The 26,705-nt window shown below is 35.2% G+C and overlaps 2 protein-coding genes across 3 annotated transcripts in view; one reads left to right on the top strand and one right to left on the bottom strand.

The window, feature by feature from the left end:
* The window catches only part of XPA (XPA, DNA damage recognition and repair factor), a 68,666-nt gene extending 46,365 nt beyond the window's left edge, over nucleotides 1-22,301 (top strand). Inside the window, exon 6 of the mRNA XM_076008859.1 lies at nucleotides 22,207-22,301. Within this exon, the coding sequence (XP_075864974.1) occupies nucleotides 22,207-22,286 (80 nt within the window). The 3' untranslated portion in view covers nucleotides 22,287-22,301. The remainder of the gene's footprint in view (nucleotides 1-22,206) is intronic.
* The window catches only part of NCBP1 (nuclear cap binding protein subunit 1), a 41,098-nt gene that overhangs the window by 13,278 nt on the left and 1,115 nt on the right, over nucleotides 1-26,705 (bottom strand). The window contains exons 2-15 of one of the 2 annotated variants that reach the window (XM_012769047.3): nucleotides 20,617-20,705; nucleotides 19,596-19,696; nucleotides 17,028-17,184; nucleotides 15,120-15,227; nucleotides 14,664-14,785; nucleotides 13,202-13,271; nucleotides 12,148-12,363; nucleotides 9,557-9,654; nucleotides 8,742-8,805; nucleotides 5,991-6,101; nucleotides 4,792-4,856; nucleotides 3,278-3,340; nucleotides 2,945-3,019; nucleotides 912-1,015 (exon numbers count right to left, since the gene is read on the bottom strand). In XM_012769047.3, coding sequence (XP_012624501.1) covers nucleotides 912-1,015; nucleotides 2,945-3,019; nucleotides 3,278-3,340; nucleotides 4,792-4,856; nucleotides 5,991-6,101; nucleotides 8,742-8,805; nucleotides 9,557-9,654; nucleotides 12,148-12,363; nucleotides 13,202-13,271; nucleotides 14,664-14,785; nucleotides 15,120-15,227; nucleotides 17,028-17,184; nucleotides 19,596-19,696; nucleotides 20,617-20,705 — 1,443 coding nt within the window. Of the gene's footprint in view, nucleotides 1-911; nucleotides 1,016-2,944; nucleotides 3,020-3,277; nucleotides 3,341-4,791; nucleotides 4,857-5,990; nucleotides 6,102-8,741; nucleotides 8,806-9,556; nucleotides 9,655-12,147; nucleotides 12,364-13,201; nucleotides 13,272-14,663; nucleotides 14,786-15,119; nucleotides 15,228-17,027; nucleotides 17,185-19,566; nucleotides 19,699-20,616; nucleotides 20,706-26,705 lie in introns of those variants that run through there. The other variant, XM_012769048.3, reaches the window with a different exon arrangement.

Below are 26,705 nucleotides of genomic sequence, written 5' to 3'. Positions count from 1 at the left end.
GAAGTGATCTCATTCTGGCTTGACCTCTTGGAGCCATTTCTCCATTGTAATATTGGTATAATCATACCTACTTCTCAGAGTTGGCATAACATAGGAAATGTACTTAGCATCAAGACCAACAAAGTTTATTTCAAGGAAAACAGGTGTTGTCAGAGACATAGGTGGAGAACTAGGGGGTAGAATATGAAAAACAAGAGTAGAGTGTTTCCAGATGTGAAGAACCTCTACATGACATGAAATGGAAGGCTCATGGAGGGGCTGTGTGTTCAGTGCATTCTGAAAATCACTTGGAAAAACTCTACACTTAACTCTCTACCAGCAATCATCAATATATAACACTTTCCCTTCATTACACATAAATACTATGCAAAGTGAAAAATGGCATATCAAATTATAGTCCCTCTGATTTATGGTGCAATCTCAGAGATGATGTAACCAAAAAAGGTAAGAAAATCATATTTAAAAATTTACTTCTAGAGGCATGTTGCCACAGACTGTGTGTACCTATGTTCCGAATACTACACCCGAACTGTTATAAGATGGTAATTAATTCAAGTAATCTCCATCATCAGGACAACGACACATTTTCAGTTTAGTAAGTTCTGGCTATAAATTCATCTTGCTATACTTAGCACTGTATTTAAAATAATACCATGGGCATAACACCATAAACAGTATCAAAAGAGAAAAAATTGTAAGCCAGTTATAACTAACTAGAACATAAGAAAATCCTCAAAATGATGACAAGGCAAATAAAACAATAGTGGCTAGTGATAGACCACCTTTCAAATAGAGAAAATATAAACCCCAAGAAAAGGAAAAGTTCAATTTCTCCACCTTAAATAAGTGACTTCAGATATACTTGCATTGGTACTTTTAGACAAAGGGATTTATTTTATTTTATTACTTACTGCTACTTTCATCTCCATACTTGTAAATGCAGGTTGGGTTTGCAGGACATAGAGCTGAGAAGGTAGGAGGAACAATATCTAATATACGCTGATGGTAAGACAACCTACAATACAAATAACAGCCTCAGAAAATGTCTTTCATCAGTTCCATTCTTTGGTAACACCCAACTTACCTGAAAAGTCACAATGTCCAACACCCTGAACTCAGCTAACAACCAAGAAATGAAAGGGAAAAAAAAAGTCCTTTAGGCTATTGCCTAAGCCAGTATCCCAAATCTCAGGCCTACTTCAAAACTTACTGGTGTGCACTCAGATGTAGACTAGTGGGCCCACAAGCCTGGTAGTCAAGAATGTGTGGCAATGGTGGGGTGGGGTGTGGTGGAGGTTACAGTCTGTATGGTTGGAAGATGGTTATATTGTACCAAATAAATAAATACTGAGGATAACGAAAGCCAAGTTTTTACTGCCTGAGAAAGTATTTACAAATCATGGCAGAGAAGAAGGGAGGAAACGAGATGTTGGATTGCAATTGGAGGAATAGGTACATGCATACACACAAGTAGATATAAAAAACTATAGATATATGTACGTTTGTCCACCAAGAGGGACTAAAAGCAATGACATCCCAATGGCAACAAGCACATCAAGTACCCAGATCTTGGTTCCTAAATATTACACTCCACTACTAGACACTAAGGCTCTTTGAATAAACAGATGATACCAGCAGAGGGGCAAGGAAACATAAGATGAGCATAGAACATCTTGTGCCAGAAAATAAGAAAATGCTCAATGAATGGTAGAGGACATTTATAAAAAAAGACACAGGCCTTACTGGGGATTCCTGTGGACAAATCAGGGACAATTTGGACAAAAAATAATGACAGTCACAGATTATAATCCATTGAATGAAACAAATTCATTAGTCCCTACCAATATATAAATAAAGAAATAAATAAACAGAAAAACAGCTCTTTCTTACAGTAGAATGCCAGCTAATAAATGTAGAAAAAATAATGGAAAAAGAAAACCATCATTTGGCAATCACCTTAGTCATGGCTAAGTTTTGAGTTTTCAGTGGAGAGTAGAGGTTTGATAAAGAATAGCATAAGAGTGTAACCTAAGAATATCTCCCATAAAACACTAATAAATTACAAGGGAAAAATGGTAGGGTTAAGGGGGAGAAACCCGGCAGACACTGACATGATCAAGAGTAACATCAAGAGGTAGGATTCATGTGCCTTTAGACAGGACACACTGAGAGCACCAATAATGCAAGACCTGAGTCTGCTCATGAGGAAATATCAGAGCAATCCAATAAACGTCTAAACTGTTTAAAACTCACAAAGACACAAAAGACAGAAAGAGTAAGTGTTCAAGACTGAAGGAATCTGAAGAGAATGACAACTCAATGCTATACATGTTCCTGGTAGGATTCTGGACCAGAAAGGAAAAAAGTGATGTTCTTGGGATGGCTAGCAAAATTTCAGCAGCATGTGGATTGCATGGTAGTATTGTACCAGAGCTGATCTCCTGATTTGGAGGGTTCTATGCTGGCTATGTAGGAGAGTGGCTTTGTTTTGGGGAAATAGGTAGTGGATGTTGAAAGAGGAGGGGCTGTCATGTCTACAGTTTATTTGAAGACCAATATAATGGGTATCTGAAGAGGGAAAAAAGCAGTGAGCATGAGAGCAAACATGATCAAATGTTAACAACTGGGGGGGGGGGGGGATCCAGGTGAACAGGAGACAGAGTTCTCTGTACTATTTTGACAACTTTTCTATAAATCTGAAATCATTTCACACAATAACATTTTTAACCGAACTTACTGGCTTAATTCACATAGATTCTAAATGGCATGGTTGCCTACTTTTTTCAGCTTCAATCTTGATTAAAAAGTGAGATTTAAGATGGGCAAGTACTTGGATTTCAAAAATGGTATTCTGAACAAACATCACAGATGCATAGATGAGAAAAAAAATCCCCCCACAGAAATTAGGAGACCTTAAAATAAGGAGAACACACAAAAAACTTACCTCATACATTTTTCTAGAACTTCTCTTACAAACTTTGGTTTGGGACTTTCAGGATCTTGACTAAGACAATCTGACCTAATGAGGGAAACATGGTTTTATAAGTTCTTATACACAATTACAACTTACAGGTTTTGTTAATTTATAAGTGCACTTATAACTATTTGTACTTAACTACAAATAGTTTCCTTCTACCTGCTATTTCATTTATGCATAGTAAATAAACATCAAAGAAAGGAAATAATTCAGACAGTAAAGGTTGTTTTTATGTTACAGTTTTAAACAATAACAGTTTTTTGACTAGGAAAAGGAAGGATAAAACACATCATCACTTACCAATCTTCCCAGCTCCAACGGAACTGGAAGTTACTTAGATGATGAGAAAACCAATTAATAAACCTATATAGAAAAGGGAAGGTGGGGACAGAAATAGGAAGAATGGTTGTAATTTAGAACAGAAATTTATAAAATCCTCCAAAACAGATAAAACCCTATTTTACAGAGTTAATGAAAAGCACATTCCTCTACCTGCAGCTGTATGTTCTCCTGCCACTAATTCTTTACTTTGCAAATCTTATAACTCATTTTTTAATAGTCCCCTATGTCACTTCCAATAGTGCTATCTTTTATCTTTTTTAGGTGATTAAGATATATGATTCTAGCACCTGTTTTGTGCAGGTACCTTATATTTTCATATAATTTAATTCTCACAACTTCTGAGGTTATATATTACCAGTAACTGATAGTGAAACTGAGGGAAAAAAAAGATTACAAAGTAGTATAGTCTCTTATCACACCATGCCCTTTTCACTACACACAGATCATGTCATTGAAGCCCCCTTTTCCCCTAAAAATATTCCTGATCTCTAATTAGATAGGGAACATCTTATTATTATATATAATGCTGTGGAGTCCAATAAATATTGCTGAATGAATGGCAAAGAGTCCAATAAATACTGCTGAATGAATGGCATAAGAGTCCAATAAATATTGCTGAATGAATGGCAAAATGGAGATGCCTAACATGACTGCTATTTTATTAACTAGAATGGGAAAAAAAAATCAGAGAAAATACTCTCGTAAAGCATGTCCTTCATGTATCTATAACTTCAATCACTAAAATTACTCAAGGTAAAAAGGCCAATGACACAGGATAGCCCTTAATGATAATTTTCAAATATGGAATTTGAACAATGGACATGAAAGATCATAGAAACTGCATAATTGTTCAATACCTGTCCTTATTTGATTTGGAAAACTGACAGAGATAAGAAAGAATACCAGCTAATAAAGGCGACCACACAGACGTCACCCAAAAGAAAATAGTGACCATGCAATTACCACAGCTGTGAAAATTCTATAATATGATCTTTTATATAAACTAAGAGTCTTGAAGCTGTCGGTTTGAAAAAACTTCTATGTAAAAGCTAGAGAGTTTAGAAGCAGATACTACCTATAAACAAAAAATATACATTATTTATTATAAACAAAAAATATATATTGTTAACATTTATATATAATGTACAGATTAGATTCCCCTTCTACATAGGGTTTAGCATAAAATGTATTTTTAAAGCGTACATATGCAATTAGAGGGAAAAAGTAAAACTGTACCAAGTACCAAACACATAAACGATGAATGAAATTTAAACTGCAGCATGGGCATCAAAAATGTAACATTACACTACAACAAGTACAAGTCTTGTTAATATACAAAGTATATTTTGGGGAGGCAAGGAAGAAAACTCAACATGGAGATTCTAAAAACGGCAAATATCTTGGTCAAGTTCCTTTATAAAGTACAAGGAGCAGAAGCTACTGACAGTACAGAAATAAGGCAATTACTATACCTGTCTACGCATGTAGTATTCATTGTGTCCAAACGCATGTATAACATTTCAGTTGCCTGGGCAAGCTGTGAATTTGAGGATAAGGAAAACAATTCTCCACTCTCACCCAAAACAAATTGTAACAGAAAAAAATCAAAACATTTCTGGTAAGTCTTTATAATGACTAATAATGTTGAGTATATTTTTATATAACTGATCTATTTTTGAGTTTTCAAAAACAACTTTTAAGTTCAATGACGTACAATAAATTTAACCTGTTATACACCCATGAAGTCAAGATAAATACTCTATTCCCTGCCTCTGCCTCAGCCTCCCACAGTGCTAGGATTACAGGTTACAGGGATGAGCCACTGTGGCTGGCCACAAAATTTCATTTTTTAAAAAACCTAAAGCAAATTAATTAAAAACCCAAAATTGATGAGAATATCCTTTCACTATACTTTAATTTAAATCATAGGCATTAAGGAAACATAGCATCTTTAATTCGTAAAAACATGTTAAATTAACGCAAGACCTCCCAAACTTGTTCAGGTGTCAAAGAATCTAGCAATCCTTAGACTCAAGGGGAAATTTTATGGTATGACGGTATATTCTATTTCATATGGGGGGGGTGTTATGTGTTAATTTTATAATGTGCATTTCAGTCCCTCACTCTTATTCAAATATTATACTTCACCATCGAAACAAAAGCAAATCAGACCTACTGTCCCTAAAACTTAAACCTTAGTGGAATAAAACTGAAGCTGAGAAAATTTAGCTCATTAAGTTATTAGTACTATTTTCAATCTTGGAATGGAGAGTCATTTATTTTTTTATTAGTGGTAGGGCATTAGGCTAAGGATTATTTGTCCTTGTCCTCCAGTCAAATGAACATCTAATCTCCTAGGGATCTAAGAAAGAGAGACTGTATGTTAGTTCAGGAGAATTAAAATTTTGTTTCTTTCCTTAAAAATTGAAAATGCCAACCTTTCTTCTTTTATAGTATTTTCTTGAACTTCTTGACCCAAATAGTAAAGTATATATCTATTTATTTTTAGATACATATATATTTATACATAGAAGTACACATGTGACATACACACATTTAAAAAGCTATATTTTTAACTTACAGAATTTAAGCCCATAAACACAAATATTTAATAATCTTTTAAAGCAAGGCCAAAAAGAGTATATTTAAAAACAAAAGAAAAAAAGGATACAACTTGGGGTAGAGACCCAGGCTGAAGTTTGCAGAGTTCAATGAGAAGTGTTGCATACATCACATCAATGTGAGGGGGTGCTGGAAGTTGAAATAGCTCTGCAAAGATCACCTACAAGAGAATCATGAGTCAGACTCAATCAACTGTTATCTTGTACTTCTATCTACCATCAGAAAGACCTTAACATTCTAAACCTAAACTATAACTCCATGACATTCATAATGAAAAAAGAATTACTTTTTAATCTTTAAAGTTATGTTCTTTCAAACACAGAGATCTAAAATTGAATATCATAATGAAAATTTCTTCTTTCTATAAGTCATTCAAATGAAAGTATACAAGATCAATGCTTATTTGACCCAAACTCCTCTCAGAGAACTGTGCAATTAAATTCCAACTTTGGAAGTATCAAAGCTGATTTAGAAAGGTATAGCTTTCTGAGGGGCTCAACAAATCTGTTACAGTTTCATCCCTATAAGTAATAGATTCTGAGGATGGGAAATACACTGCTACGCGAAATAGATGCCTAGCTCTTTTGGACAGTCTAAGACTTCTTTGCCATGCTTCTTGTTAAAAAACTTCTGCTTTCCACCCTCTCTGTATGAGTGGTGGACCACCTGGCTAGAAATCTAAAGCCCTGGTCTTTACTCTTTCCCTAATCTCTCACACTCCTATATTTCAATCTGATGAATTTCTACACATTGTTTAGATTTAAAAATATGAGTTATATTTTGCATGTCAACTGACATGGCAATGAGCCAAGTTCACAGCATTAAGCACACTCTCAAGTTTTGTAAAGATAAGACATGTACAATACTCTAAAAAAGTATTTTGAAAAAGCAGAGAAGTGTAATATGAATAAAATGTGAATCTTAAATAATACATCATAAGTATGCTCTCTCTTTTATGAATACTGTAACATAAAGGAATAATAAAGTGCAAATACTTTTTTGGGGACATAAATCTCTACAAGGTATTGAACTGTACTTAACATTATCCTTTTGTATGAGTTAATATGGGGTCAAAAGCATTTCTATTCTTTCTACTTCTACCCTGCTTGGCTTTTTTGATCTCTAAGAATAAATATTCATCTCAACCTCATGTGACAGGAAATATAATACTAGTCAGGTGTATGCTACTAGTAAGAGGTCAGATAAACACAGCCAAAGATATGTTATCTGCCTAAAGTAATACAATATTTTTTAAAGTACGTAAGCCACTTATATGTTTAATAAGTGGACAATGTACTGACAGAGCTAGAGGTACATTATTCATGATAACTATCTAAGAATGAATGCATACATATTTCATTATATATGAAATATCCAATTTCAAATCAAAAGTTAGAATCAGTACAATTAATCAAAGTATATGCTCTTTAAACTACTGACACAGTTTTGCCATCTTAACAGTAGCTTGTTTATGCCAGCAGCAAAGAAGCCTGGAGAGAGAGTGGCAATGAAATCACAAAAGACATTTCTCCACAGCTTGCTAAGAATTCAATATTTTTTCTTGCAAGAAGTGGTCCAAAGCCTGGAAAAAGTGGTAGTTGGTACAAGGTCTGGTGAATACAGTGGATGACACAGAGTTTCCAAGTCTAGCCTTTAGTTTGAGCAGCATTGTGAGACATGTAGTGGAGCAGAAAGATTGACCTGTCTCTATCATCAGTCTCTGGGTTTAATCACAAGCACCCTCATCATTTCATCTAATTGTTTTATAGTAGACATCCGCTGTAATCAATTTGCCAGGTTTCATGAAGCTGTAGTGGATAATATTAGCGCTGGACCACCAAACAGACACCACTAGCTTTTTTGGATGAATATTCGATTTTAGACTGTGTTTCAGCACTTCATTTTTATCCAACCATTGTACCAAATGCTTGTAATTGTCAAAAAGAATCCATTTTTCATCACACATAACAATATGGTGTAGAAATAGTTCATCCTATGTCATGACAGCAAAGAAAGGCAAGCTTCGAGATGATTTCTCTTTTGACGTTCATTTAATTCATGCAGAACCCGTATGTCCAACTTCTTTGCCTTCCTGATTTATTTCAAACGGTCCAATATTGTTGGGATAATAATGTCAAACCTTGCTAATTCACATGTAGGTTGAGATGGATTCGCTTCCACAGCTTTCAGCTCATCATTATCCACTTTGGTCTCAGGTCACCCATGTGGCTCATTATCAAGATTAAAATCACCAGAATGGAACTTCTCAAATTATGGACATACTATGTGTTCATCAGTTACATCCTTCCCAAGCACTTTGTTGATATTTTGAGCTGTCTGTGCTGCATTGGTTCCACAACACAACTCATATTTGAAGATAACACAAAGTTTTGACTTATCCATGGTTTCACAAAAATTGCTCTAAAAAAATCTGAAAGATAATCACAGTCCAAAATGTGCACTTGAAAGACTGAGGATGGACCTTCACAATAAACATAAAATAGGAAGCGTCAAAGTGAAATGTCAGAGATATCAACTGTCAAACTTAGTCCTTAAGGAAATTGGACATTTCATACTTAATAACCTTAATCAATAATTTATAAGGAACTCAAAATTCCTTTCTTCTCTTTACTAACATGGCTAACAGAGCATCAAAACTGACAGCAATTTCCTCGCACCTGTGTTAATTTTCAGTCCCTGACAAGTAGCAAGAAAAAAAAATAAGTTAAGAGTAGATTATACCTTAAAGTCAACAGAAAGATTCTGAAATTTAGACACAAGCTCCACATGGAATGCATACCTCAACTATGTGGTAGTTCAGGGGGATCTTGTTCTTCCCTGGATAGCTCACTAGCTGTGCAGCACTGTAAAAAGTGTGATTTAAGTTTAATAAGTATGCAAACATATGAAAAATAAAACAAGCAGTTTCAAAAGCAGTATGTTCAGATACAAGAAAAATCTTTTCTGAAATGTTCTAGAATTCAGTTATTTCACTTAATGACAGCATAAATTATTTTGTCTACCACAAGCAAAATCTCTAATGTATCCAAGATTTCTTGAAAGATCAAAAGGTACCTAAATAATACTACTAAATAAGCATATTCAGACCTACTAACTTACAAGTTTTAATAAGGGGGGGGGGCACTCGCAAAATACTACTGTATTTCTTTCCACCTTAAAATATAAGCCTAAACCTTCCAAGGTTTAAGAAAATTTTATTAAACTCTTCCAAAGCTTAGGTATCTAAATTCTTAGATAATGGAGCAAAACCATTAATATTCGTTTATTCCCATATATCCAAACCAAAATAGCTTGCCATTCAAGTTCTCCAGAGCATATGCCGAATATCCACCCCAGCATTAAAACCAAATATCCACCCCAGCACATAAAACCCCAGCATTATATGCACATTACTATAAAGTATCCAGAAAAGTACTATTTGAGGGTAAAGAGCCTCAAGAAAGTAAAGCAAGTACTTCTAGAAATTGGTTTTAGTAAGACAGGGGAACAGGAGGATAGAAAGATTTTCTTACACTCTGAACATATATTTTGGTCTTACTGACTCACCAAAATCGCTTTTTCTCTCCTCTAAAAGGACCATAAAAAGAATCTTACCAAGTCTTCCTTTCCTTCCAGTGGGATTTAATGATGCAGTGAAGATTCTCTTCTATTACAAATCTTTCCACTGAATGACTTCCTGGCATAACAGGACCCTGGAAAGAAAACCAAATATAAATACATACAGACCTAGAAAATAGATTTCTTTCATAAGTATTTCAGAGACTTTTATGTTCCAGGCACTATTATTAGGTGGCAGAAGTTAGGGGATAAAAGTTCGAAAGTGTTAAAAAAGTTCTGTATTTTAGCAAATTTCATTGTTGTGTTCACTTACCTACAATAAAATCAGAGTGTCAGCAGTCGTGTTTCTTCTGCCCACTGTATATATCAGTTCTTATATGAAACAAACTAATTAATTTTTGTATGTTACAAGCCTTATATGACTTACTTTTTAAACCAGAAGAATGAATTACTTCCATTAATAAACATGGAGAGAAAATTCTATTCAAATACCATATAGATCTAAAAATTCATGTATGCACTGAAAGATGTCCATAAACATTAAAAAAAGGTTACGAAATATTATCTGTATGATATTAATTTTTTCTTAACTAATTCATAGCAAATATTTTCAAAGAGCATACATTAGACCCATAATGCCTTTGGGATGATTTTACTTTAATCTTTTTTATAATTTCTACATTTTTTAAAAACATTTTTTGTAAAGGCCAGAACAAAGAAAAAAACCAAATCCTCTTCATTTTGAGGGTAATAAGTATCTTATATATTTATACTTTCTGGCAAAGGATGGATAGGCACATCACAGAGGCAACACCAATTAAATATAAATAGTACCAAAGAAACAAATTTTGAGGTCTTATTCTAGCTTCCCTTGTATAAATGAATACTTAATCACAAAGACTTTACCAGTCTTAAATGTAAACCAGATTTTCAGTTAGATATATCTCTGTAGACCATTATATAATGTTGACTAAAAGCATTTTATTATATATGAAATATAGCAAAGTGGGCAGCAAGTTGATAATTTTGCATATGTAACTGATTATAACTTTTTATCCTGAAATAGATAACACAGTTAGTATATGGCTAAACCATACTACATTCCTACTGGTCATAAATACTTTACCATAGGACAGAAAAGATAGGAGAAAGAAACTCAAATTTGACTTCAGGTGGTAATATTGGTTCTTATGCCAGGAGTTCTTAACTAGGAGCAATTTTGTCCCAAAGGGGACATTTGGCAATCTCTGGAGACATTTTTGGTTATCACAACTGAGGCAGGGGGAGCACTACTGGAATCTAGAGGGTAGAAGCCATGCTAAGCATCTCACAATACATAGGACAGACCCCTGCAATGAGAAATTATCCACCCCAAAATGTCACTTGTGTGCTAGGAGGATGATAAACCCTGCTCTGTGTTGACTGGGATATACTAAGCAAAAGGTATTGTACTTTAGCCAGGGAAGTTTCTACTCAGAAACAATCTAGTAATCACTGTGCATGCTGCCTGGATGTAAGATAATCATATAAGTGCAGAGATATAAAATAATGAATGCATATTTATAATATAAATTTTGTGCCTAATAATATAAAAATTATACATTTTCTTAATTGTTAAAGTATAAAGGCTGCTAGTAACTTGACTTCATTAATAAAAAGCACATATATTTAAAAATGATAAAGTCAGCTTATACTAATCTTTAGAGTTTAATGTAAAGTATTTTTTAATATTTGCTTTTATTTATTTATTTATTTTTTTTGAGACAGAGTCTCACTTTTGTTGCCCTGGCTAGAGTGAGTGCTGTGGTGTCAGCCTAGCTCACAGCAACCTCAAACTCCTGGGCTCAAGCGATCCTCCTGCCTCAGCCTCCCAAGTAGCTGGGACTATAGGCATGCACCACCATGCCCGGCTAATTTTTTGTATATATACTTTTAGTTGGTCAATTAATTTCTTTCTATTTTTAGTAGAGACGGGGTCTCGCTCAGGCTGGTTTCGAACTCCCGACCTCGAGCAATCTGCCCGCCTCGGCCTCCCAGAGTGCTAGGATTACAGGCGTGAGCCACTGCGCCCGGCCTAATATTTGCTTTTAAATAATAAGACAATATGAGTAACTTAAGCTGTGTTGTCTAGAGAGAGATGGACAATCTCTAAAACTAGATATTTTTCTTGAAAAATAACCTTATTAAAAACAACAGCTAAAATTATTGGGCATTCATCATGTTCTATGCAGTTCACAGGTATTATAATTTAATCTTCATAATAAGATTACAAGATACATACTATTATTATTCCTTTAGGAAACTAAGGCTTGGAGAAGTAAATAACTCACCCCAAATCACAGTTAGTATTTGGCTAAGCCAGGATTAAAACACAAACCAATTGGTTTCTCAAACCTACACCCTTAACCCGCACATTGTGCATGTCTCTCTCATCTGTTTACACACACCAAATATAATTTATTGCATAATGAGGTGATATCATTCACTGAATTAAAAAGTTAACTTCATTGACATTGGCCTTCTTAGATAAAAAATTAAAATGTATCACAGGCATAATTCAAGCAAGATTAAACCACAAGTATGACGCAACACAGGCTGTATCTAGGAACTTTTAGTTGGTCACATACCTCGGGATCATCTGTGTAATCAAACATTCTGAAGATGACCCTTGGCATCGGGTATACTGAATCTTCAGTGTGAGGAGGTGGTGTAAAAGGAGGCAGATTGTGCTGTAGTGCTTCACACAGGATGCTGTCAAAGGCAAGATAAGGTCTTAGGATGTGCCGTTCCTGCCAGCGATCCTTTTTCAATTTCTGAATCTGGGCCCACAGGCAATCTAAATACTAAAGACAGATTAATTTTTAAGAATTAATATAATAACATTTTGACTAGACAAAATAAAAATTCATTACCTTCTAAAATATGGGATACAAAAGTAAGCTCACGTGCAATTAAAAATGGTACAAAAGAAGGGTGCTAAATTATTTTTGTTTTTATTTATTTAATTATGTCTTTTTTTAATTGACAAATAGTAATTATACATATTTGTGGGGTACATAGTGATGTTTCAATCTAACATCTCACACATTTATCATTTCTTTGTGTTGGGAACATTCAATATCCTTGTTTTAGTTATTTGAAACTACATATATATGTATTTTTTTTTTAAAGATGAGGTCTTGCTATGTTGTCCAGATAGGTCTTGAACTACTGGCCTCAAGCGATCCTCTCACTTCAGCCTCCCAAAGTGCTGGGATTATAGACTGAGCCATTGCGCCTGGCTGAAACAATATATTTTTGTTAACTATAGTCATCTTACGGTGTGGTACAGAACACCAGAACTTATTCCTCCTATCTATCCACAGTTTATTTTAATTACTTATTTTATAAAATCTATCTGCTTGGAGCTGTTTCCTTTTATATTTTGCAAACTGGACATGTAAATAAAAAATATGTCAACTCTGATAGCTGGTATCCTACAGAACAAGGGAATGTTTCAATTACATTCAAACATTTACTGAAAATACAATGTAAGTCTAGGGCTATGAGGAGTTGGATCTCTGACATGAAATGTGGAAATGTAGCTACGGTGTACAAATGGAATGGTTTGCATATGTTACAGAGATAAGAATCTGCTTAAGAGCTGACTGTATGTATCACAAGAGAATGAAAGCAATTTACCTCTTCTTGTGGATGTGGTTTATCAGCAGTCCATACCTGTAACATGGGCACATGAGTCTTTTGGCGTCTTCTAAAGATAAAAATGAAAGTCTACATTTAGGCTTTTAAAAACATAAAAGCATGCTCAGTCACTTTCATAATGAATAAAATGCAAATTAGAGCAATGAAAGAATTTTTACCTATTGGATTGGCAGATATCAACTGTTTTGATAATGTACTCTGCATCGTCAAGGTGTAGCTAAAGATTCAGTCTCAAACATTGTTGGCACAGAGGTTAATTGGTATAATCTTTTTGGAAGGCAATTTGACTAAATCTATCAAAATTAAAATCGTTCAGAACCTTCAACCCAGAAATGCCATTTCTAAGAATTCACATTCCCCATAAATATAATTGCACACATACACAAAGACATATAAACAAAGATAATCACTGAAACATTTATAATAGCAGGAGACTAGAAATAACCTGAATGTCCACCAACAGGGGACCAGTTAAAGAAATCATGGAACATTAAAACAGTGGAATACCATATAAGTGTTAAAAAGAATGAGGCACAGCTATATACTTTTATGTAATAAATTCAAGTCACAGTAAGAAAAAAAGCAAGTGAAGAACAGTGGGTACCCTGGACTATCATTTGCATAAAAAGAGGAGGGATATGTATATATACACATGTATAAGATTATTAGACTTCTTCTAGCTTTATTTATAAACTAAGCAGATATTAACAGTTATCCAAAGAAGTACTTATTTAATAAAAAATGAAACTTACAGAAAAACCAATCTGCAAAAACTTAAGGGACACATAATCATTACCGTGTCGCTGGATAATCAAGCGTTAAGTTTACTAATGAGGTCTATTATTAGTATTAACTATCTAACAAGATAAACCAAGCTTTTACACTGGCTTGGGGCATGGATAATGGGAAGATACAGGACTATTTTAATTGAAATGTATCACAGTATGTAAGATGTATAAGCTAGGTAAAAGGTTAAGGACCATTGTTTCAAGAGCGTGGTAGGATTAACTTACATGAAGTAAATATACTGTATGTACTAGGGCAGCAGTTCACCTGTGGAATATATTCATAATATAGATGTCCAGCTCTCCCTCTCAAATAGTGTGATTCACTAGGTCTAGGGATTGGGATCTGAGCACTTTAAGCACCACAGGTAATTCTTAATCATACAAATACTTGAGAAAATATTCTATTGCACGAGGGTGTTTTAAAAGAAGCTATGTTACCAACTCCCTTGCATGGGCAAAGTAAGCACACATAAAAGTTTCAGTAAGTTACAACAATAGGAGAATGAGAGTACCCAGAGAATACCTTCAGGAACTCTACAGCTTATTTTTGAGAAACTCACATAGTATCACTAACAGATAAAATGTATAACACATTATATCAGTAAGATATTCTTTATCTAAACAACAAAGAGTACTATGAGCTATGCCCTTACTTAAGATAGCTTTCAGTGTTGGCAAAGATGCGGTCCATCTCTGCATCTTTCTTTTCGTACAACTCCTTTCCAACCCAGGGCAAAGATGACAGAAATGCATACACATACCAATCCCGTCGCACCTAAAGGATTTTTAAAAAGGTAAGTTTAAAATATGTGCCAGTTAATTTTTCATATTTTATTCTTGAATGAAATCCTATGGAAGCTATAGGGTTTTAAAAAGACATCTGGCTCATTCAGAGCATTTCCAGATATATTAATTCTAGTCTTACTAGACAGAATCATTTGAATTAACATGCATATGTCATGAGAACTCACCAGTATGCCAGTTAACTTTTAGATGTTAAGAAGTTATAGTATGATTACCTGTTATTATCTTTTGTTTATTGGTAAAGGGTTGCCAATAAAAAATCCCTGGTTCTATATGGGAAGATTCAGCATAAGGGGTTCTCTTACCTGAGGCACATCTTCTTCCTGAGTTACATTTACAAAATTTTCAAACATAGCTACCATTGATGGGGCAGCGATCACATGACAATTCACAAGATCAGATAAAAAACGGACCTGTAGGGCAAACAATTTCTGCTTTTAAATCATGTTCTTTATAATAACTACAAAATAAATAATCTTGTACGGTCTAAACTACGGGTCTGAAAAACTATCCCACTTTCTGTTTTTTGTATAGCCTGTGAACTAAGAACAATTTTTAGATTTTAAATGCCTGCCAAAAAAAAAAAAATCAAAAGAACATTTTATGAACATCCAAATTATACGGAATTCAAATTTTGGTGTCCTTAAGTAAACTTTTATTGAACAGCCATGCTCATTGAGTTACATATTTTCTATGGCTGCTTTTGTGCTAGAACGGCAGAGTTGAGGAGTTGTGACAGACTGTGTTACAGGAATCTGTGAGTTTATAGGTTTCCATGTTATACTATATTAAGAACCCAGACCCTAAAATATTCTAGCTCCTTGAACCTATAATCTCCTTTTCTATTTGGCTATGAATAATTTTCACTGACCTATAGAAATGGAAATTATGGAACAGATAATTATTTGGTGTCACTGCTAAGCATTATTAAAGTCACTGCCACAGGGGACTCATAGTCTAGTGTGACAAGCATAATCTCAACATAAAGAGATGACTCCTATACTAAAAGGTAAATAAAATGTTCTCTAGGATCAGTGACAAAGGGTATAGGGGAAAGTATCATAAAGGAGGTAACAATAGGGCTAGGTCATAAAGAATGAGCAAAGTAATCCACAAGTCACGAGCAAGGAGGGCATTCTAGGCAGAAAGGTTTGAAAACAAAATGTAGTTAGGGATCTGCAAGGAATTTTGATACAGCTGGAGGGTGTATGGAAGGCAAGGATAGAGAAACAGATGGGCAACCATAAAGGGTCAGATGAGAGTCTGAACTTTAACCCTTTGCACTCAGATGTTGAGTGTGACTTGACATGGTTAGCATCAGTAGCAGTAAGAGAAAAAAAGCAAGCGAGTGCAAAGTAATCCTATAGCCTGATGGGTGTCCAAACATTTTTGTGTACACAGTAAAAAAGAATCTGATCACATATCTCCAACACATGTATATTTATTTATGAAATATATTGGATCACACTATCAATCCAAGTATTAAGTATTAGTAAGGCTTCATTTCATTTCCATTTAAGATAGAGTTTCAATATTCACTTCCTGCAAACCAAGGAATCATCTTGCATATCAGACTTTTAAGATCACCTACCAGAGACAAAGAGAAGGAACTAAGGTTTTTAAGCAGTAATGAACATGAACAGAGTCTAGTTATAGAAAGACTACTTTGGTGCCACTGTAGATCATGAAGTAAAAGACAGAGAATCTAGCTGCAAAAAGATCAGTTAAGAAGCTATTAAAGACATGAGAAAGAAGGCATGAACTATGCTAGAGGCCCTGGAGACAGAGGGACAGATTTGAGAAAAATTTAGGAGGTAGAATGATAGGGCTTGGGGATGCTTGTGATACAAGGGGACAAAGGAAAGATAAAAATTAATGTTCAGGTTTCTAAATGGGTAATCCAGTATACAGTGGCCCCTGAGGAGAGCACAGAAGGGAAGGAGGTATGAATAATGTATTAATTTAGGAACTTCCAGGTAAGATACCTTAGGGCTATGTCTGGCGCTCAGGGGAAAGAAAGGCTGAAGTTGAAGATACAGTTATAGATTTGGCAGCATCATCAAAATAAAGGTGGGTTATGAAGCTATAAAAATGAATGAGAATGCTTCAGGAAAGAGTCTTTAAATTATTTGGTTACAGCTCATCTCTTTCCTCCATCCCAAAGTTAAGTCATATCACAAAAAGCACTCTAAACAAACAAACAAAAAACTTACCAAATATACAGCTTCATTATAATTGTTTGCTTTCAATGATTCTTTAAGTTGACGAATCATAGCTTCTACAAATTCTCCGCCGAAGTTATAATTCCTGGCATTCAGTAGTCCAACTAATGTTGTATAAATTGTCAACTTCTCAGGTAACAGACGTGCACTGATTTGAGAACCCAGTACAAGAAAATCCCAAAACAATGGCATTATGTTAAGTTGCTGAATTTTATGTAAAATGTTTATCATTCCATTAACTTTGGAACAGATTACTTTTAGCTATGTCTTTAAAACTACTTCAGAAAAGGCACTGTCATTAAGAAGAGCTGTGGACAGTGGCCCCCATAATTTTTAATTTTTTTTTTTAATTTTTTTTTATTTTGGCATATTATGGGGATACAGATTTTAAGGTTTCAATAAATGCCCATTTCCCCCCCTCCCCCCAAAAGTCTGAGTCTCCATCATGATATAATTTTTCATTTTAATTCTAGTTAGTGAATCCAAGAGTTAAGAAAGTTTCTTTTTTTAAATCTTTTTAAGAAAGTTTAATTGTGAAATTATCTAAACTGAAATAAATATAACTTATGCTAGACCAGTTTTTCTTCAAGTTTGTTTAGTGGAACTAAATAGCAGTTCCACAGAAAATGGTTTCCATGGTAAAACATTTCAGAAATGCTAGGTGAAACAAGCTTCTTTAATGTAGAATCATTAAGGGGTGGTGGCTGGGAGACACATTCAGAGTTTCTAAACTTAGCTAACCAAATGTCATGGAATCAGAATTCTACTTTGAGAAATACTATTCTAGTTGCTTAGAAAAGATGCAGAATTAAAACCAGTTTCAACTCAGTCCCTACCAGTTATTCAATTTTTAACATGGTACTCTGATATAGTTAAGCTTTGTTTACATCACAGTTGCTTATTCCAAGGATGTTGATTTCATTAAAGTTACTTGAAAAATAGGTAAGATTACAGTAAGAAACCTTTAGAAAAAGAAAATGTTCAGCTGGGCACGGTGGCTCATGCCTGTAATCCTAGCACTCTGGGAGGCCAAGGCAGGAGGATGGTTTGAGCTCAGGAATTCAAGACCAGCCTGAGCAAGAGCGAGACCCCGTCTCTACTAAAAAGAAAAAGAAGTTAGCTGGACAACTAAAAATATAAAGAAAAAAATTAGCCAGGCATGGTGGTGCATGTCTGTAGTCCCAGCTACTTGGGAGGGTGAGGCAGGATTGTTTTATCCCAGGAGTTTGAAGTTGCTGTGAGTTAAGCTGATGTCATTGCACTCTAGCCCAGGCAACAGAGCGAGACTCAGTCTCAAAAAAAAAAAAAAAAAAAAAAATGTTGCTTCCTAATTAAGGCAGCCTTTAGAAATTAGCTCAAAAAGAAAAGCAAATAAGAATTCATGGTAAGTAGGGAAGGGAGTCTCTTTTCTTTTAATGTTTTCCTAAGGTACCTAGCAGAACATTAAGGATAATTTAGGTCTTCAAAAAAATACTTGTGTTGATAGTAACCATGTTCCCTGAAGCCCTCTTAAAACCAAAAATTAGAAGAGAACACTGTCAAGCAATACTAGTGCAGCCTTAAACAAACAAACATGGTTTTTAGCAAAGCTTAAGTATAAATGCCACTCCACTGTCTTATAATAAATGGTTTCAAAACAAAACGTATCTTACGGATATCATAACTATAGCAAAACTATTTTTCTTGGTAGTTTCTTAGTCTAAGGATCTGTCTTCCAAAATATTATTTGGATTCCTTTAAAAAATTATACAGCAAACTAACTGCACTTTAACTACGAGAGGTTCCAATTATATCTACTGATAGTTTCAGTTTGTGTGCACATTGTTAAATTTCAAAAATGAGCTGCAAGCATCAAAAAATTATTTTAAAATAACTAAAATAACTTAAAAGTCATCTTCATAATTTAAAAATACTTCATAGATTTAATTTCATGTAAATTACAAAGACCCCTGTTTATCCATAAATTTGCAAAGCAAACAATTCAGAGTGATCCATGTCTATGTGAGAAACAACAAAGTCTAGATTGCTATTTCCACCACTAGGAAAGGTTGTTTCATGATTTTATGAGACACTTTCACACTTTAATTCCCTCACAAATTAAATGCTGTTCCCTGTTCTAGCTCACTTAACTGCAAAAGTATGCCTATCAAACAGTTTTGAACGTATTTCAGTCTTCCAAGAAGAGCTATTACTTGAGTTCTCAGTTTTCAAATTTGTTTGGTACTCACTACCACTTTAAAAATATAAGTTAAACTCTATTTTATACATTTTAATGTACATGCTTTAAAGAAACAAATCTCTGAATGAAAAAGTGTCTACTTCCTCATTTAAAAGGTCAACTCAAATGATTCTAAGGTTCTAACAAACAATATAAGGAAAATGCTCAATTTTAGTCCTATTTATCCCCAAGAAAAAGAGTTCACCAAAGGGCCAAAGCTCATTTCATTTGTACAGACTCCTCAATAGAAGGAAAGGCAATGACATATGGAACATTTCCCAAAGCATTTAAGAGTAGATAATACATTATCACCTGGATTCATAAATCTTTTGCATACATACACTGTACAAAGAAGCCTTAAGATCTTGCTCTTGTAGTTAGGAAGATCGGCTTCTAAAACACCAGCCAAGCCTTCTAGGTTGCTCTCCAAAGAGCAGGCACTCTGTAGGACATCAAATTAAATATCTGTCAAGTACTCGGCAATTAGTGAACTAAATGAAATAAAATTGTCTAGACAATCATAAAGAAGTTGAAGCCTTACATATGTATAAGGAGCTATGACAGGTTTAATACAAATCAATTCAGACAGCTACTGTTCTTTAGAAATCCATGAAAAGACAATGAATGGAATTCAAAAAGTAAGCAGTCAAGCCGGGCGCGGTGGCTCACGCCTGTAATCCTAGCACTCTGGGAGGCTGAGGCGGGCGGATTGCTCAAGGTCAGGAGTTCGAAACCAGCCTGAGCAAGAGCGAGACCCCGTCTCTACTATAAATAGAAAGAAATTAATTGGCCAACTAATATATATATAAAAAAATTAGCCTGGCATGGTGGCGCATGCCTGTAGTCCCAGCTACTCGGGAGGCTGAGGCAGAAGGATCACTCAAGCCCAGGAGTTTGAGGTTGCTGTGAGCTAGGCTGACGCCACGGCACTCACTCTAGCCTGGGCAACAAAGTGAGACTCTGTCTGAAAAAAAAAAAAAAAAAAGTAAGCAGTCAAAGATTCCACAATATCAGAAATGGGAGGACACCATGGGTTCTATTCCATCTCTCTTAACTAATTCAATGTCTGACTCTGGGCAAATTACCTCCAGTATCCAGATCTGCTTTAATTCATTTACAAATTGAGAGGACTATTCCCTAGGTCCCTTCTAAGGCTCATCTATGAAAATTACTAATTACTAAAAAATGTCAATTATCTGCCTCCCAGGGGTTTCAATGTGCATTTACTTTGGGATACAAATGCCTGGTAACACAAGCTTTGCCTAAAACTTAGATCATCAAGTTTTCCGCTGCAGAAATTACTCAAAACCCAGTCAACCACAACCCTAAACCATCACAATCTGTGCCTAATGCACTGCATACCTTTTCTCCTACTTTGCATATTAAAGATTCCAAATGGTCTTCAGTTTCATTTGCATCAGAGGTCTTTCTCCTTTTGTGAGGCTGTCCACCTATTTCAGCAACACAAAAAAATTAACATTACGTTGTAAATCTGATATCACAAAGTTTATTTAACCTTTTTAGGCTATAATCTATTTTCTACCAGGCCCTACCTTTTCACAGAGTAGGAGCTTTCTTCACTTGTTCAGACTAAGCTCAATTAACCAACAGTCTCCATTCCCTACTATATATTAATAAAATAACTCCAGGTGGTATTATTTATATTAAATTTTGTGTGAATACTTCCCATGGAGCTTCCCAATACAGCAGCCATGTTCATTTCTGTAGACAGACTGGGATGCTGCCAAAAACATGCTAAATATGTTAGCAGTTAGTACAATACTCATGTAGTGCTACTCCCATTCTTTTAACTTGAGTTGTTTACTGATTCTCAGTTGCTTGTTCCTAAACCTGTTAGTGCCAGTACTAGTCATTAATATACTAAAGTAACTTAATTATTATGTAAATGATGAAATAAGGATGCAAAACCAAGTCAAATGCTTTAGAAAGACTTAATTAGAGGGAAAAAAAGTTGTATTAGGTATGAAAAGGAAAACTTCAAAAGATAGGAAGAGGAAACATAAAACATTAGGATTTCTCACTTGCTTTACAAGTTTCTAAGGTCTTAACTCAACTCTTCAACAATTTCAGTTCTGCAGACCACACTGTGACAGAGTATAGGAACTATATTCCAAACAATAGGAACTATAGTCAGCATAAACATATTCAAAGAAAAGTGTTGAGCACTATATCAAATAATTGATAGATAAAAGTACCTTTAGGCAGGTACGATTGCTTGTGCCTGCAAGCCCAGCTACTGGGGCAAGGTGGAGGTGGGAAGATCGCCTGAGGCCAAAAATTCAAGAAGAAAGCACTACAAGTTTTATGATTCCTTGCTTGAAATGGCTCTTATAAACTGAATAATTACTGATACATTCAAAAGCTGTCTCATTCAAAAAATCTTAATATACTAAAGAGATCTACCATTCTAAAATCATGACCAATCATCTGTCTGTCCTTTTTTTTTGTTTTTGCGTGTTTTTTTTTTGCGTTTTGATGTTCCTGAACTGTCTGTCCTTTTGATTGCTAAAGAATTCAAGTTGAATGAAGCTGTGCTATGAATTAACCTCAAACACCAGACTATTGTTCAGACCCTTGCTGTTGATGGTCTCTTACCATTTTGTTTAAAACTTTAACACATCCAACTTAAATCCTTTTGTGAAATAACATAAGGTTTTAAAACTTAATAGTGTTAAGTATGGAACCTGATGCTATTGCTAAACAATTTTGGCTAGTCTAATACCATTCAACTTTCCACTTCCATCAATTGGATTATTAGGACAGCATATGGGCAAGGGAGAAAGAGTCTACAATTATTTGGGGAATCTATATTAATAATGAAAATCTGCAGCTGGATATAGGGTTACAGACTAGCAAGTTATATATGATTTCAACCTTCAGACCTGAACAGCCACAGAATTGAACTATTTTTTTTCTTTTTTCTTCTTTTAGACAACTCCAGAAAAACAAGGAATGGGACTACCTTTACATTGTTCACAATCACTTACTTGCCTCTGGAATATTTGGCTTGAAATGTATGGTGATTCTCATAAAACACAGCACCTGGCTTTTCTAAGCTTGGGTTGTTAAGGCTCTCCAATGACTGAAATGATCTTCAGATACCACATGAACTTAAGTTGAATAAAACCAATTTGTTATTATCCAGATAGGACAAGAAGGAGGTATTATAAAAAGTTACTGGGTAAAGCACTTGGTTCTTTCACTTCCCAATCCCTTAAATACCATAATCTGGCTAAATCATCATTGAATATAATTTTGAAGGGATAATGCCACAAAAAGTGTAACTTTGACAGCTGAGGTGTACTCCTGCGGATATTGCCTGTGTAAAGTTGTAGACATATGTGGCACACAGAGATCAGTGACCTTAATTCTTAAATATACAACAAACCCAAGTCACGGGATCTATTAAGGTTCCACCACGAGAAGAGCCAACTTTCTCACAAAGGTCTTTTATTTCCAGGAGTCATTTCTTGAAGAAACAACGCACATTTGATATAATGTTTATATAAGCTGTCAGCCAGGACATTAAAATAGCCTTCTAGAGCAGTGGTTTGCAACTGGGTACAGATTTTGCCCCCAGTGGCCATCTGGCAATCTCTGGAGACATTTTTTGTTGACATGACTGGGGGAGTGCAACCAGCATCTAGTGGGTAGAGGCCAGGGATGCTGCTAAATATCCCACATTGCATAGGACATCTCCCAACAACACAAAGAATAATCTGGTCCAAAATGTCAATAGCGCTGATGTTAAGAAAACCTATTTTAGAAAGCAGAACATACTCATAGTGTTCCTAAGAACCAGATTTTGGCGAGGTTGGGAGAAGGCAAACATTGAAAAACTAGCTCAGTGAAAGTTGTATTTTTGTTATTTTAAAAACTTTAACCACACAGTACCTTTCTTTCTGGCCCATCTACTTTGCCAACCCTTTATCCCACCTCTGTAGCCTTCATAACTTAACCATCCAGCTGGCTCATTCCACTTTGGAATCATACCCCAGTCTCTAAAGCCACCCTCCCAGGCCTCCTGTAAGCTTTAAGGGAGAAACAATGCTGCAGGAGAGAAGATATGATTTCTGAGGAAAAACTAGAAAATACACATACATAAGTCATTCACATCTCTGAACTGCAAACTCTCACTTCATTACAGCTACACCGAAGGACAAGGTTTGTTTGGTAAATGGGAGGAGGAAGAAAGTATTAAGGAAGAGATGCCCTACTCTCACCTGATATTTGAGAGAATATGAAGGGGAGGGGAAAACTACAGATACAATATGAACTCAAGGACACTAGCAAGGTATAGAATTCAGACAAGAACCTGGGTCAGAGCATAAGGAAGTGGATAAATACCTTAATTAAGAATAAAATGTGGGGAATTAGCTGAATATTTTCATGCGCTGAAGAAAACATACTTATGGTAGTTCCCAAAGTGAGAAGAGATTTTGTATTAAAATGTAACTACGTAACTTTTATATTGCCACTATGTAAATTAAAGTTATATACTGCCACACGACTCTGACAGGTTGGCTAGTACAGAAGAGAGATGCAAGTCTTTATTAAAACCTATCTGAAAGGGTCTTAACATACAAAATAAAATTTTCCCTGCAAGAAGATCTTAAATTTATATGGGTAAACTGTACAACTTATATCCTTATTAGAACTAGATGTACTGTAAGAAATTTTAGACCAGCAACATAGAAAACAAAAAACAACCCCATAAAAAGAAAAAAGTAAAGTAACAAATCCCAACAAAGTCAAAGAGGAAAAGTAATGTAACTTGATCCTACAGATTTGAAACAGGTAACCATCACCTCTGAAACAAACTATACTCTTTCAGAATAACAACCCCCTTCACTTCTGTTTATTTTTTTCTCTACTTAAGTGTAAGATCAGTCGCAGTCTAAAAGAGAAGGACTTAACTCTAAGTAGCTTAAATGGAGCTACTATGGTTTTCTTGGTTAAGATTTTGAACAATCTAAATCCTTTCTTTGAACACCTACTATATGCATATCCTATAGTAACTAAGAAGTTTCAGAGAGCTGGGTATGATGGCTCATGCCTGTTGTAATCCTAGCCCTTTGGGAGGCAGAGGCCAGAGGAATGCTTGAGGCCAGGAGTTCAAGACCAGCTTGAGCAACATGGCAAGACCTTATTTCTACAAAAAATAGAAAAATTAGCTAGGCATGGTGGTGCGTGCCTGCAGGCCCAGCTACGTGGGAGGCTGAGGCAGTGAACTATTAGGCCACTGTACTCTACCCCTGGCAACAGAGACCCTATCTCAAAAGAAAGAAAGAGTGAAAGAAAGCAAGAAAGCTTCAGAGACATTTTTAAAGAGATTTCAAGCAATGAATTAGAGTAAGCACTGGACTAGTATTCATACATATTACTTTTCATTTATGATTTCCCTTTCCTTGTCTATAAGTTGACTAGTACATGAACCTCATTGGTTTAGTCTCCTACCCCATCTCCCTGAATAGTCCGTTCTATTCCAGTAACACTGGTCTTCCTTGCTGTTCTGTGAACATGATAGGAATGCTCCAGCCTTCAGGCCTTTGTACTCATAGTTCCCTTTGTTTGGACCACTGCTTTTCCCTATACAGCCACATGGCTTGCTACCTTATCTCCTGCAGGCCTTTGAACAGATGCCATTCTTACTGAGCTTTTCCTTGACCAACTACATAAAATAGTAACTTCTCCTTCACATTATTCTCTACCCCTTTATCCAACATTATGTTTCTCCATAGCACTTGTCACCATGATACACTATTGGTTACTTGCTTGTTTTCCCCCTCTCCATTCTAGAAGGGAGACTCCATCTTTACACTGTCTACTACTGTACTGCAAGTAGTTGGGATGCAGGTTGGCATTGTTATATATTTATTGAACAAATGATATCTAGTCGAGCATATGGAAAGCATATGGTTAGTGACTGACAGGAGCTCGAGCATATGGAAAGCATATGGTTAGTGACTGACAGGAGCTCACAATAATCCAGAAATGCTCAGATTGATGTATTTATTTTTTTACTGTAATAATTCCTAGCCTACTTTAAAGTAGCTTTCTCTAACATTTAAACTTCAAATATCTCTTCCTTTTAAAAAAGTAGTAGATGCTTAGCTAAATACAAAGCATCAAAAATATCTGATTCAGATCTGATCATTACCCAAAGTGTGGAAATTTACCAAAGTTCCAGGCCTAGTGTATTACTGAAGAGCAATTAGATCTGCTTCTCTCTTACTAAATTATCCACCATAAAAAATTTTGCTTAACGAATGCCATATTTTACTTCTGTCTTATTTACTGAGGTTCCTGCAGCAAGACTCAAATGGACAGTGATTTAGCTGCCAGCAGGTATTAAAAAGAAGCCAAATCTAAGAAAGCTAAGCCTAACCTCTCAATAACCAAACAAAAGTTATTTTTCTAGATATTTGCATTCCACTTCTGGTGTTCTCTTCCCTTTAAGGGATGCCTAGAAGGAAGAAAGAAAACATACGAAGAGCAAAGAAAATGGGAAGAACAAAAAGACTCATATTCTCTAAAACCCCAAGTGATGACTCCAAGCATAGTTTTTGATTAGTCAATTACAAAGCATACAAAAATTGTATTTTCCATACACTATACAGGGGTTATACAAGAAGCCTCCTGTGTTAAAAGTCAAAGCATGCGATGTAGTCACACCTATGTAGCTAAGCAAGCCCTGAACTTGCTCTTATTGGTGTCTGGGCACTGAAAGCTATGTCTCCGTGGTAATTATACTCAGTCTTTAAACTCCTCCTTAGGTGCCAGATGAAAAGGCTGTACTAGACTCTCCTCTCAAGCCATGCCCTAGCAGAAATCTGGTGTTCCACTGCTAGAACTAAATACTTGGGATTCTGCTCCCATTCCTAACTGCCCCAACATTCAAGGAGAGAAAAATGTTAGTAGAGAAAGCTTACTCAATTACAACTTTTGTTTTGTTATTTCTTACATTGTTGGTATCTGACAATGTGTATCACCTTTTAAGCATTAATGGATGATAAAATAAAACATCATGAGCCACTGGTTACATGTCTTATCTCATTTAACTCTCACGAAAACCAGAATAGGTAAATATCATTACTTCTATATTACAGATTAAGGTTTAAGAGGGTTGTATAACCTGAGCAAGATCACAAAACAAATAGTAGGGTTTGGTTTTGAACTTAAACCCTCTGGTTCCAAAGTCTTGGATTGTAACCACTATTACACACTCTCATCAAGGAAAAATACACTAATATTAACAGAATTACTGTTTCACTTTTTCGTGTGTGGATATATGTTCTTGACTGATTGTAATGCTTTCGTGTAATATAAGCATCTTTTTCTCGTTTAAACTAGCAAAATCATTCTTAGTTTTGTGATGGAAATACCATGATCACCATGAGCACAACTATTCAAATGGAGATAGGAGATCC

Source organism: Microcebus murinus, chromosome 12 (genome assembly GCF_040939455.1).
Source record: "Microcebus murinus isolate Inina chromosome 12, M.murinus_Inina_mat1.0, whole genome shotgun sequence".
NCBI lineage: Eukaryota > Metazoa > Chordata > Mammalia > Primates > Cheirogaleidae > Microcebus > Microcebus murinus.
Note: the sequence above shows the minus strand (reverse complement) of the source record. Positions and strands in the feature narration are given on the sequence as shown.